Source organism: Choristoneura fumiferana, chromosome 6 (assembly GCF_025370935.1).
Source record: "Choristoneura fumiferana chromosome 6, NRCan_CFum_1, whole genome shotgun sequence".
NCBI classification, from domain to species: Eukaryota; Metazoa; Arthropoda; class Insecta; order Lepidoptera; family Tortricidae; genus Choristoneura; species Choristoneura fumiferana.
In genome coordinates, this window is record NC_133477.1 from 6,941,437 (window position 1) to 6,956,219 (window position 14,783).

General features: G+C 37.5%; 2 protein-coding genes across 2 annotated transcripts in view; both read right to left on the bottom strand.

Annotated features, from left to right (window-relative positions):
- Positions 1–14,783, bottom strand: part of LOC141428934 (cytoglobin-2-like) — a 286,546-nt gene that overhangs the window by 192,773 nt on the left and 78,990 nt on the right. The gene's annotated exons all lie outside the window — the stretch shown is intronic.
- On the bottom strand, positions 1,292–13,882 carry LOC141428929 (transmembrane protein 104 homolog). Its single transcript, XM_074089003.1, has 5 exons — positions 13,618–13,882; positions 11,639–11,851; positions 8,641–8,897; positions 4,970–5,181; positions 1,292–2,865 (listed from the first exon to the last, which is right to left on the bottom strand). Exons 1-5 carry the CDS (start codon positions 13,693–13,695, stop codon positions 2,105–2,107), a joined length of 1,521 nt encoding a protein of 506 aa, XP_073945104.1. The 5' UTR covers positions 13,696–13,882; the 3' UTR covers positions 1,292–2,104.

Below are 14,783 nucleotides of genomic sequence, written 5' to 3' on the forward strand. Positions count from 1 at the left end.
AATTTTTTATTATTTTCATAAAGCAAAAAAAAATTAAGTAATAAATAAAAACATTTGTTTCTTTTTAAAAATAATGGAATGTTTCCTTTAGCGAATATTCCTGTCTTCAGCATTTAGAAAAAAGATAAAACATTTGTTTCTTTTTTTAAATAATGAACGTCCTTCCCTCGAGGGTGGCGTTATTTATAGTTTTATAAAACTATAATCCATAATGCCTGACACTTCCTTTCGGCGATAACCTATGCCACTCTGAAGCTCCGAAAAATAAAGCATCTTGAGGCCAAACAGCATTTGGGCCATTTGGGCGTTCCCCAGCTTTAGGGCGGTTCCTGACTAGCGTTTTACTTGCGCGTATAAGCTCGTTTTCGGAAGCGCGTGTACGCGCGTACAGGCGTTTTGTTTTCGATTGTTTAATACGCAGGTATGTGCGCGTTCAGTTAAAGCGTGTAAGCGCGTATGCACATATTTATAGACAACTGTATACACATATAGAGAAAAAACCGGCCAAGAGCGTGTCGGACACGACCAGGAGAGGGTTCCGTAGCCATTACGAAAAAATCAAGTAATATTTTTCTAAGGATTTCGAATTGTGTACGGAATCTTCCAAGTTTAGGTATGTTTTATACCTTAGGCAGCTGTTTATTTACTCTTAAACTACTAATAATTCTCAAGCAATCTTATTTTCCTTGTTTTGATATATTTACTACCATTTTGTTTTAAAAAAAAATCCACGAGTTTAGATTTTAGAGGCGGGGGGGGGGGCGCTCGATTTAAATGAAAATGTGCACTTTAAAGTTGACTATTTCTCAAACAGACCCCTGAATAGAAACATCGTCTTGCAACCCCACAAGGGTTTTAAAAGACACGATACCCCACACTAAAGGGTTAGTCGAAAAAATATAAATCAACCCCACTTCAGTCTCTTTGTAAATCTGTTTAAAAAATATATACCTCGTTGAGTTTCTTGCCGGATTCTTCTCAACAGAGGTTTTTCCGAACGGGTGGTAGTTTTTTTTTTGACATTCATAAGTGCTTGTTATAGCCTAATTGAATAAAGACAATTGTATATTCATGCATTCATGCCAAATTACAGCTTTCTAGTACTAACGGTTTCTGAGCTTAGCCGCGGACGGATAGACGGACAGACATGGCGAAACTATAAGTTGACTACGGAACCCTAAAAAAACGCTGTCTGTCACTGACTGACAGCGTCACCTATTCTTTACGCTATATAGTCTGAAACCGCACTTATTTATCATACAATCTTTTTCTGATCAAAAAAAGGCATAGGTAACACGCAATTTTACTTTATTGTAAAAACATTTAGAATTATAAAATATATTAATGAATAAGGACGTCTTGTAGGCTTTTTAAAATCTCGATTATGGATCTGACAGGACTTAAGACCACTTAAACCTAGATTAAAAAGCCTGCAAGTGCCCCTAAGTCAATTAGATAAAATAAACATATATCTGAAATGGTTATTATATCACAGAAATAAAATTATACTTTACACGCCTAATATCCATTTCAAATTAATTTTAGTTTCAAAGACTATTCATACTCGATAAGATACTTATTTATATTAAAAAACTATAGTAAAATTTCTCACTAGGGCGTTATTGTTCTTAGTTACACACTACTTTGGCCATCTTGAATAAAACAACACAAATTGTAAAAATAAAACTTTGGAAGACCAACATTGAGCGCAGTCGTTTGTTCAGTACACAACGATTACAAAGACATTATATCTCAACAGATACATTACATTTGCGCGTTTAGTTTTTACAGAATTTGTAAAATTAATTAAATTAAATACCTAACTAAAGTACAATTCAATAGAATCTGTCAATTTTCTACATATTTAAGACACCCTATCGTGGGCACACTTGATTATATATGTCCCTGTTGTTGCAATTATCATCTAAAAGGAGTCAAAAAAGAATAATAGTCACATCACAAAGCCTTAGGTAGCCCGGTGTTTATATAAGTAGGCTGGAAGGGTCTACAGGATTGTCAGATTCTATTGAATTGGAGTTTAATTCACTTAACAATATAACAATTTCACGTAATCTCAAACCATAAAATAAAGCACTCCTTATTGTCATGATTTCTTCTGTATAATGTTTACAGATACCAAAACGACGCATATAAACGACCACAGCAGTACGAACACTGCCCAAGCTATATTTGAGAACGGACTCTTGTACTGATTGACAACGCCAAGGCCTAGCAAGGTAGTGCAATACCTTCGAGCGCACAAGACTAAGAATGTAGGTATCAAATATTGAATACCCGTGCCAGCGTAGGACCCTGTAAACTCTATAAGTATACCTATATCCTCTAGAAAATACGTCACTATAAGAGGAGGCGCTACAGCTACGACAGGAAACAACAGCTTCCTCAAAAAGAAATTGTACGATTCCAAGCGTGTCATATCCAAGAACAAGCTTTGCAAATTATTTCTTAACGTAATAGCTATGATAGGGTAACTTGTAGACAATGTGAACACAGGGAAAAGGGTGAGAAAATACTCTATAATCTTTACAAATAAATTATCGTTATCTGTGGGTATGAAATTTAGGGTGTATAGATCGTTGAGATGGGCGAATGCGAAGGCACCAGTGAATGCAAGGAGGAGGTAGAATACGCTTATGAGAGCGTAGTCTAGTGCTATGTGGAGTCCTAGACGGCTTTTGCCGCGTATGGGGCTGATGAGGCCTGGGAGCGAATGATGGCACATGAACGAGTAGACGCAGGCTCCGAAGAGTGTTGGGGTCCCCGTGATGTCGAAAGCCGGAGGGCGGCTCTGCGCACCCGAGCCGATCAGCAGGTGAATCGCGATTGATATCATTATTGTGAATGCTGGAACAAAAAACGAACCCTTATTAGTCTTAGATCTAGGTTAATAAGTTCAGACCATAGATTTACAATACACTACCGTTGTTCGATACAGCGCCATCTATACTTGACTTGCTGCACTACATGGCTTGCTAATCGATGTGATGATAATGTTGAAAACCAATTCCAAAATAAGACACAATTATATGATACAAAACTACGGTTTAGATTCAGACGGCAAGAAAATATCATCATCAAAGTTCATTCACTTTTCTTTTACGATGGATTAATTTTAATTAAATGACAACAATTTTAAAGGTGTTAGTTAATCAATCGCTTGTGGTTTCTAATCTGAATCAATTAATGACTACAGTAATTTATAATAGACTAGCCGTTACCCGCGACTCCGTCCGCGTAGAATTCGGTTTTCGCTATCCCGCGGGAACTATGCAACTTTCCGGGATAAAAACTATCCTATGTCCTTCTCTGGGTGGGACTCAAACTATCTGTGTACCAAATTTCATCTAAATCGGTTTAGCGGTTTAGCCGTGATGAAGTTACAAACAAACAGACTTACAAAGCATTTATTTTATTAATGGGATTAATTGGATGGTGAGTCATCCATCAGAGACCCATCTAGATAGTTTAACTTAAATGACACTTTAATGTTACTTAGAATTTGTATTTTCAACTGTCGGTATTACGATTATGATGTACTTTGTTAGGGTGCGGTTCTATTGAGGCGGAGCACAAACGTGTAGAATCAAGCAATTACATTATCATATTTCTAGCGGAACCCGGCGAAATTTGTATTTTAACTAATTGACTACATACTAGGGAATGCAATACCGGGATACCAGGATCTCGCACTATTTTTAGGAGACCAGTCCCGCACATAAATCGAGCGGGGTCCTGCGGGATTAGCGCAACGGTAAACGCCATGTGTTGTTCAGCACGCGGCAGCGCGCGACGAACTGATTCGGCTCGAGAAAGATTACAGCTAATGACTAGCTAGGGAATGCAATCCCGCAACAACAACAGGCAGACAAAACTATTAACATGCTATGTTTTATGCGCAGTTACTTTCAAAATAATGCCTAATCTTTTATTATATATTTTTATTAATCTCACAATACATATCTTTGAATAATATATATTTTTTTGTTTTTTTAGGGTTCCGTAGCCAAAATGGCAAAAACGGAACCCTTGTAGTTTCATAGTCAAAATAAGCACAGGACTTATCACGCTAACACACACGAGTACTATATTTACCTCGACGTTTCGGCAACATTACAGTGGCCGTGGTCACGAGTAGACTGAGACTGACTGACTAGTGGCCAGAGTCTACTCGTGACCACGGCCACTGTAATGTTGCCGAAACGTCGAGATAAATATTACTCGTGTGTGTTAGCGTGATAAGTCCTGTGCGTATTTTGACTATGAGTGAAAATCACGAAAGTTTAAGACCTTATAGTTTCGCCATGTCTGTCTGTCTGTCTGTCCGTCCGCGGCTTTGCTCAGGGACTATCAATGCTAGAAAGCTGTAATTTTGCACAAATATATATGTAAAAAATGGTACAATTAAAAATTGTAAAAAATTTTTAGAGTAGGTACCTACCAAAGACGTAAAGTAGGGGTGATTTTTTTTTAATTCTAGATGCATTTATGATACAGGATTTCTCTCTTTTCTCAATGAATTTCAGAAACATGCGGGATTCCGCAAATACCAGGATCCCGAGAGACTAAAGGTGGTTTTCCACCTGCGAGGCGAGACGAGAATTAAAATTTTGTATGGTAGCGCCCGCGGCGGGCGCACAAGAAAGCAAACACAAGTTTCAATTCTCGTCTCGCCTCGCCGGTTTAAAATCACCATATGACCTCTCAGTGTGCAAATACCTGGATTAAAATTTTGTTGCGGGATTGCATTCCCTACTACATACTAAGTACAAAGATATCATTTACTGTAGTAGGGAAAATGCATGAGACACAATTTTTCTCTTAAATGACTTGACGTCATACAATATTGGAAGACTAAATAAAATTCATCAAGATCTGTTGAAAAATAAAGAGAATAAGAGCTAATAAAGTTTGCATTTCATCTCTTTCTAAAAAAATAATTAAAACATACCTAACCACCGCATCCCTGTGGTGAACAGCTGTAGATACTTGGTTTTCTGGACGTTAAAGAAAACGAAGGGTCCAATGGCAGCCGCGAAGGTGACCAGAGCGACTCGGTAGCACCCCATGCGGGTGTAGGCCTCCGGGTCCGCGGAGGACGAGTTGAAGCACGGCAGGGCGTCCCAGTCCGTGACGTTCGTCATGTTCGCCGGGATTGTTGAACTGTGAAAAAAGAATTTGTTAAAATTTATTTGCTATTTTTATACCTAGGTAGAGTAGAGACAACGAAACTGAATCGCGTACCAACGTGGAATGGAATGGACATGTTTACATTCTATACAACTGACAAAAAAATAATAATCGTGGAATTGTTTTTGAAAAAGGTCCACCCTGATACGCAATTCAGTTTCTCAACTGTATACCGAGCTATAAGGATAGAAAACGGGCAAAAGTAACAAAAAATCACATGAAATTTTTGCCATCAAACCGTAAATTGGATACCTGCACATGGGCGTCGCCAGGGGGGGAGCAGGGAGGGGCAGCTGCCCCCCCCCCCCTAGAGATTCTAAAAAGTTGCCAAATGTAAAGCAACCAAACCAGTCCCAAGTCTTTGACTTGACTTGCTTGATCGATCATTCCTGTACGTCGAAACCGATACTCGAACGAATTCACCAATTCCAATAAATACCTACAATTCATACTTTTCTCCATATCAACTTTTCTTTAAAAGTAGCCTGATATCTGTCGTTGGTGTTTCTAATCTTGGTGCCATAGTAAATGATATAATCTGTCGCAGTTGAAACAATTATTATATGGTTTCCAACTGAAGAAAAATCCTTAATAACGGCCAGCATAATTAGTTTTAACCGTCATAACTTGAATGCTTGCACAGAGCACACGTCATAGGTCCGCGAAATAGACACTTGAATCAATATTTACATACATATTGCGTATATGGTCCTGAAATATTAATACGTCTAGTCAACCGTTTGTTCTCGCTCAGTTTTGTACACGAGTGGCATTCAAATTTACATCCTAATTCGTTTTAAAACTATCTTACAACAAATAAAGCTATATCACGGCCAGTTGCGTTTATAACTAGCATGCGAGAACTTCAGTTTGTTTGGGGAACTCTTTAATTTTTATACTAAAGTAGCGCCGTACATAATCTGTAAAAAATCTTATGGACCTTACGGTCCAAAAATGCAGCCCTGTGACCGATTAATTGACAGCCAGACCAGCCTTAGGAAAAGGGTTCGTCCAAACTAAGCAAAGCTTGTTATGGATACTAGGCAACGGATAAACATACTAATATATGTAGTCTACATAATGTAGATAAATACATATTTGAATACATATACTAAACGTCTAAAACCCGAGAACAAACATTAATAACTCATACGAAATAATATCTGCCCGACCGGGGATCGAACCCGGGCCTCAAGCTCTCTAACCACTAGGCTATCCGGTCATCATTTTAGAGGACTCCCATCCGCAGAAGGCCCTATACTACGTAGTGCAAAATTCGAATTTCGTATCTTGCCGTCCTGCTGACGCTTATAATTTTTTAATACGAGAGAGGGAGACGGTACGATACAAAATTAAGTTATACTAAACAACGCCACGTTTTTCAACCTGTGGGCTGTAGACCGAAGAGGTCATTCACATTATATTATAATGGTATTCGTCATTGTTATAAGTGTTGAAAAATACTACCGTGGCATTCCGATCAGAGCACAGTGACTCACAATTAAATATATTGGAAAAAATAGCATGTATCCATTACATACAAACACACGTTCAAAGCACTGTATATTTGAACTTCCAACCCAACTAATATCGCACGCAGTACAATACAAAATATATACACACAGATATAGATTAATTAATTGTAATCTATATCTGTGAATATACACGTGCGTTAGTTTCTCCTACTTTCACGTCAAAACGGAGTGACGATTCGGAATGATTAAAAAAATTGGTCAAGTGCGAGTCGGACTCGTACATGAAGGGTTCCGTATATAGTTCAGTACAAGTTTTTCTTAAAATTCTTCTAGTATAAGTTTTTTTTTTGCTCACTGTACTTTATGCCCCTGGTTACCAAAGTACTCGTCAAGACGACAAGCGAGTCCAAACTCGATGCGGTCGTGTCGTTTATCACAGAGTTGATATGGTCACCCGGTAGCTTTATCATCAGATCAACTCCATGTTATAATAATATTGCATTGTCATCGGATTTATTATATTAAATTTCAGCTCAATCGGTTGAAGATATCCACTTCGAATTTGAGTTGAAAGTTTCCACCCGAGCAAACATATAGTTACATTAGGTACACTGCAAATAAATATAATGCTTTTAATAAGTTTTTCTTAAAAATTTCATTTTCAATACAAGCTTTTTTTGCCGAATGTACTTTTTGTTGACTGTACTTGCACTGTCGTCTAAACTACATATCTGTACCAAATTTCAAGTCGGTACGAGTACTATTAACTATTGAGGAGTTCCCTCCTGCAGAGACGATCCTGGCAGTTGTCACTACCAGATTATTGTATTTTCACCAAATTTACATAAGTATGCAAAATTTCAAGTCGATCGGACCACTGGAAGTGGGTCAAATTTAGCTTCTAAGATTTGAGCAAAACAAACAATAAATAAATAAATAAACAAACAGGGCAAGCTAAAGAAAAGCTTCTAAAAATATCGCCGAAATTTAAGCACTTGTGCAAGTATTTCGAATAAAAAACAATTTGTATTCTCATCCTCTTTGGTTCTGGCTGTTTGCTTCTGAAGCCATTGCCCGCAACTTGCAGCGCGCGGCTAAGAAAATATATGTATCTGTCAACTCTGTTCATTCGCGGGAAATTCGGCGGACTTCGTATGTTGTATAATTAAATAATAAGAAGCTCGACTAGTGTAAATAAATTTTAAACTGTATTATAAACCTTGTAAATAGTGTTAAATACTAAGTATGATTTTTTTTGTGTAAAAGACAATAGGTAAACATAGTGATTAATACGGTGTGGATTTGGCGAGCGCTTTATCACAGTTTGCTTTATTGAGGTTTGTGGTTCATAAATTGCTTTATTAATTTTGCACAAAAACGAATAAACCACACAATAAGACAGTCACTATATTATACTATCGAAGCTTTTATAAAAAAAAAAACATTAAAATCGCAAACTTAAAGGTCTTAATACTCAAACGACATAGCTACCCGTTGCTAGGCTTGCCGAGGCTCGCCTTAGCAACGGCGAATAACGCCTAGCAACCAAAAAAAGCTGAAAAAACACGTTTCTTGTATGACGACCCCCTTTAATTTGTAACTTTACTTTATTTTTAGTATTTGTTGTTATAGCGGCCACAGTAATACATAATCTGTAAAAATTTCAAGTGTCGTTCAACTTCACTTTTACGGCTTCAGAGATAGAGCCCTGTGACATACGGACAGACAGACAGACAGCGGAGTCTCAGTAATAGGGTCCCGTTGGCACCCTTTGGGTACGGAACCCTAAAAACGTATTAAAATAGATGGCTAATATTCTGATATTTGATTTGTAGTATTTGTTTTATTTTAGGTTTTGTAAATAGAGACAGAGCGCCACTTTAGCGAACAACACACCCACACACAAAGAAATAGATAAGCAAATTAAATGATTGGCCGAAGCCAGTCGTCTGCTCACCACACAACATCCATAACCGACTTCGCAACCGCAGCCGAATATATCGAGAGATCCCCGTACAAGTACACACAGAGCGTGCAGTAAAACATGGTCCTTCCAGTCTTGTTGAGGAAGAGATTGGCCATCTCTCCGAGCTCCACTCTTCGGTCCAGGCTGTAGTAGCGGGAGGGGATAGAGGCCCCGCAGACTAACGGCTCTTCCATGTCATTGAAAGGCCGGGAGGGCTCATCTGATTCATGATCGTCGTGGTCTTGGACCTGGTATAAAAAAAAGATAGAGTATTTTTACAAGCTTTAACACTAGTTTGCTAATATCGTTCAGAACGCGAAACAAAAGATCGGTTTTCTTTTTCTCGTCAAAAAGGTTTTAAACGAAGATCTTAGTCTACGAGCATACAAAAAAAGAGTGGGCACTTACTTAATGCCCGTCTAAAAACAATAAGGCTTAAAAGATCCCGGAAGTTGTTAAAGCGGTACGCGAAAAATCGACACCGTGATATCCTCCTTACAGATGAAAAGTTTTTCACTGTTTTTCGATATTGAAGAGAAGTACAATAAACAGAATGATAGAGTGTACGCTAGGAGCTCTGAAGAAGCAGGAGAAAGAGTTTCACTTCCACGGGAGCAACATGGGCATCATCCATCATCAGTGATGATCTGGTTGGGTGTATCTTATTACGGGCCAACTGAGGTTCATTTTAGCGAAAAAGGGTTCAAAATCAGTGCGAAAGTGTACCAAGAGACGGTTTTGGATAAGCATGTCAAAGATCTGCCCAACACGCTATTTTCAGGACATAATTTTGTGTTCCAGCAGGATTCTGCGCCAGCACACAAAGCCAAGACCACTCAAGCCTGAACCCGTATTGCCTAACGTTTCTGACGCTCGCGATCGCAATCAAATGACAGTTTTTAAATGCGAAATCTGTCATTTGATTGCGATCGCGAGAGAATGGACCCTCTGGTTTGACCGTCAAAAAATCGACTTTGAAGATTGGCCTTCCTCCAGTCCGGCCCTTAATCCTCTGGACTATAAAATTTGGCAGGTCTTAGAGGGGAAGGTCTGTGCTAAACCCCATAAAAATTTGGAGAGCCTGAAGTCATCTTTAAGAAAAGCAGTCGCTGAAATAGACATGAAAATGGTGCGTGCTGCGATAGACGACTGGCCGCGCCGATTAAGGGCCTGTATTAAAAACAAAGGAAGTCATTTTGAATAATTTTAATTAATTTTAATTCTTTATTAAATGAACTTTAAATTGGTATATAATTTATTAAAAACTGATTGGTAATTTTGTTATTATTTTCATTTGTGACAGAACTTTGGGACCGACTACGTAGTTTCACCATGTCTGTCTGTCTGTTCGTCCGCGGCTCTGCTCAGGGACTATCAATGCTAGAAAACTGTAATTTTGCACGGATATATATGTAAACTATGCCGACAAAATGGTACAATAAAAAATTAAAAAATAATTTTTTTTAGGGTACCTCCCAGACTGTTTTTTTCTCATCCAACCCTATAGTGTGGGATATCGTTGGATAGGTCTTAAAACCAACGACTAAGACGATTTTTCGATTCAGTGATTTGTTTGCGAAATATTCAACTTTAAAGTGCAAATTTTCATTAAAATCGAGCGTCTCAAAAAACTCAGGATGGTAGTAAATATATCAAACTTACAAGGAAAACTATAACGATAAGTTTGCTTGAGAATTATTTGTGGTTTAAGAGTAAATAGCAGCGTAGTATAAAATATACCTAAACTTGGAAGATTCCGTATAAAATACGAAATCCTTAGAAAAATATTACTTAATTTTTTTGTAATGGTTACGGAACCCTATTTTGGGCGTGTCCGACACGCTCTTGGCCGGTTATTTTTTTAAGTCAATAACTAATCCGTGTTTAATTCGCACATGTTTAGCAAAAAAAAGTTAAATATGTGGATTTTTTTGATGCCTCTCTTATGTGTCACGTCAAGTTTTTTTATTTCACAATTTAATAATTAACAATGAATGTGCAAGAAAAAAGATTTTTATTTTTGAAAATAAGAGTCTATTTTGAAACTTTGAATATTCATATTTTTACACACAAAATAAGTAACAAACACAATTGACAAACATTGAGACATATGTACAATACAAAGGCGAACTTATCCCTTTAAGGGATCTCTACCGGTCAACCCTTGAGTGGTTAAGGTAAAGGTTAAAAAAATATATTTCTTAAATTGTTAACTCTGGTTACGCAAAACATTTTCTCCATAAATTATTCGTTATCATAAAACAAAGGAAGCGTGAAATGAATATATTATGAAATGCAAATAGCACCACACATAAAGTACCTATAATGTAAATGGTTATTAAACCAACTCTATACCGCGATTTCGCTCTCGTGGGGGAAGAAAAAATAGAATATAGGTAAGAAAGGGGGATCGGACGGGGGATACTTTATTGTACAAAAATAATACCATTGCTAAACACAAAATGGGATAAAAGAATCAACTATTCATAAATTTTCCTTACAAACAATATTATCCTTAATCTTTAGAACCAATTATTTTTCATTAAATGGTACTTCCAGTTGTCCTAGCTTGAAGCTGTACATTTGGTATAAAGGTAGGTTAGGTCTTATAGCACAGGCAACCAATAAATAAAGCCTGGAAATCATAATTGTTGTCTGTCTGTATGTCACTAACCAATCTAAAATGATCCCATGCAGCATATATTTTGCTTAGGAGCAGATCTCTGCTAACACTGGATATTCATAGATTCCTACAAATTAACTTGGCCGATTTTTTTTGTATAGTGCTGATAGTTCATGATGATGTTCTGACCGATTTCGGCCATGTACTTAAGTATATTCACTTCTAAGAATATCTCATTTAAAGTGGTCAGGTGATAGAATTGCTGTTTGTGTTGGCATGCTGGTTGTAGTTTGAAAGCCAAGACTATACAATCTTAAGGAAAATCTTTAAAGACTATAATAACTATTATAATGTAAACATACTTACACTATCTCTTTTAATAGACTGTATCCTTTTCCACTTGTAAACGGCATTGGCACAGGCCATGGTTTCTATCACATATGTAGCATTCATGAAACTCATGAAGGCGAGGAACACAAGGGATATGGTGCTGAGGCCCCATCCTGCCCGAGCAAACGCAGCCGGCAGTGTCAAGGCTCCAGTTCCAACAATCAAGTTGAAAATGTAAATGAGACCCACCTGAAATGAAAAAAGGTTTTATTTTCGAATTAAAGTACATTTATATAATTTCTTAAGGTGAGGGAAGTTTCTAATTATTCATACTTACTTAATATTATGAATGTAAAAGTCACACTAATTTTATGGAGACAGTTTTGAGACCCAATGAAGGACATAGGATAGTTTGTACCCTGGAAAATTGCATAGTTCCTGCAGGATAGTCATAATACATAAATGAATTCTTTGCAGATAAAGTTGTGGGCAACAGCTAGTCTTATTAAATTTACTTACAGTCAAAAAACCACTTTGAAATTTTTTATTTAGAAATTTGTGTATTTGTTTTTGGTTGCTATAATTTCTGGTACAATTGAAGTTATATCAAGCTCTTTTACTTATTGAAAGCTAATCCCTTTTCCTTTTTTACCAGCAATTCATAACCTAGGTTTGCAACCCAAATACGGGTCACCCGCTGTTGGGATGGGTCATGAAAATTCTCTAATTAAATTATGTGCCAATCCCATTAATATTATAAATGCCAAAGTTTGTAAGTCTGTTTGTTCGTTTGTTTGTTACTCCATCAAAGCCACAGCATAACTGCTGAACCAAATTTGATGAAATTCCGTACACAGATAGTTTGAGTCCCGGGGAAGGACAGGATAGTTTTTATCCCGGGTAATTGCATAGCTCCCACGGGTTAGCGATAAACGAATTCTACACAGACGGAGTCGCAGGTAACAGGCTAGTAAGTAATCATTTTGCTTTTTTTTATATTTTCAGATACCTACAGTTTATTTATACTTTGAATTGCCTGTCAAAAAAGCTAGACACCGCAACAGTAGGCTACTTTCTACCCCAGGAGAGACAAAGTTTACATGTGATGCAGAAAAAGTTGCCAGCAACGGCTATGCCTATGCCTTTCAATAAATGAAATTTTTAAATCTGAGTGGAAGTTATATAGACTAATAAATAAAATAATAAAATAAAATAAAAACTACTCAATACCCATCTGCATCATACTTGGCTCGAACTAACCCATTACCCCAGCAGCATTGCCCCGTTGTATGTAAAACGACTAAGTACTTAATTACTATGCCAGAAAAAATTAATAAATACCATAAAAAATTACTAACTACTTTAAAATTTGAAAATGAACATGAAACTCTTAATAATACCAATTTTATTCAATGTTTAGTGAGATAAATAGTATTTGTCTTAAATTCATTGAATAGGTGAAAGGCCGAAGGCCTAGTAACAATGAAAAGAAGGTCAGTTGAAAACAACTGTAAACATAACAAAGTCGACCCATTTAGTTAAACATATGTAAGTACCCCAGTAAAATTAAAAAAGCTAAATGGAAGTGGGCCGGGCAAGTCATGCGAGGTCCAGATAAATGGAGTAAACTTGTAACCGCATGGTATCCAAGAGATGGGAAGAGGAACAAGGGAAGGCAATTTCGTTGCTGGGAAGACGAAATAGCCGGAGCGGCTGGCAGAACATGGGCGAGAGTAGCTGCATGCGAGAGGGATTGGAGACTGCTGGGGGAGGCCTTTGCCAACAGGCACACAGATGCTGAAGACTGAATGGGGAAAAAAAATATGTATTACGATTTAAGTATTTTGTATGTTTGCATCTGAATAAAGAGGCTTAATAAATAAATAAATAAAAATAAAAAGTACCCCAGTATTGCAAGTACACTAACCTGCACAAGGAACATATGGAATAAATTCAAACTATTATTGAATTCACAAATTTTTGATTTACAATAACGTCGATAACAAAGAACTTACCCATATTGAATATTGATCCCCCGCCTCTGTCACAGGCATTCTTAGCAACCTTCTTATACCCCAAAAGCGACGTGGCATAGCATGAATTTAGCCTGCGACATTGCCGCCTGATACTTGACACAGCAATGGCTCAAAAGTAATCAAGCTAAATATCCGATTTCCGATAACGTTAAAAGCCAATATCCATCTACCATCTGAATCAAATCAACCGCTAGGAGGCTAGGCCTAGCCTATAAGCTAAAACGTCATATTTTGATGTTACCACATGACATTGACAGCTGTTATTTTTTTTTATGCAGGTGCGGCCACATGCATTCGCTCGTCGCTCGATTGCAGCGATAAATCTGGTCACGTGACCCCATTTTGAAGGTTTGAATTTCCCGCGACTCAAAAAAGTAGCGTCAAGTCTTTAAAAAAATATGGCTCTGTCCATTGGAGGACAATTTTGCCAGCGTCTAGTAGTTTTTGCCGTTGTACGGTAAAAAAATTCTAGAAAACGAAATATGAAAGGTAATGGTGGATGAACGATGACAGCGCGACCTAGCGTCAAGTCGCCGCGTTGAGCAGCAGCGACAAGATGGCTTCTTGCAGGAATGAGCTTGACCTTGGAAGCTGATTTCTTAATCTCATTTAGTAGCAGTCGTGGCGTGGCAGTGGTACAAATAAAAGAAATTGGAGTGAATGAAAAAAACAAATAACATTGTTTTTGCCGAAATTGAAGAGGTTTTTTTTTCAGCGATGAAGCTCAACATTTTCTTTCAGCTTTATCGCTATATGTCATGTGACCAGATTTGACACTGGAAACGAGCGTCGAGCGATTTCATGTGGCCGCGCGCTTAGGTACACATTAATGAATTTTTAGCTACATTAGGTACAAAGATATTATACCACATTAGGTACATATACCTAGTGCCATCCACGAAGACGCGTGATTTTGTCAAAATTAGACATTAATGACATTGTAATAAGAACCACGGCATGCGTCATCGTGAACGACTCTACCCATACATTGCCTTCGTTTTTGCCGTTTTTATAGGCATGTTCAGTCAAGGGCATAAAGACGTTACTAACGCGTCAAAAATATCTATACATCTTTCAGCCACTAAAAACATTCACTTCTCACTGTCGTAAAGCTCGTGTTTATGCAGGATCTGTCTGGGCGACAT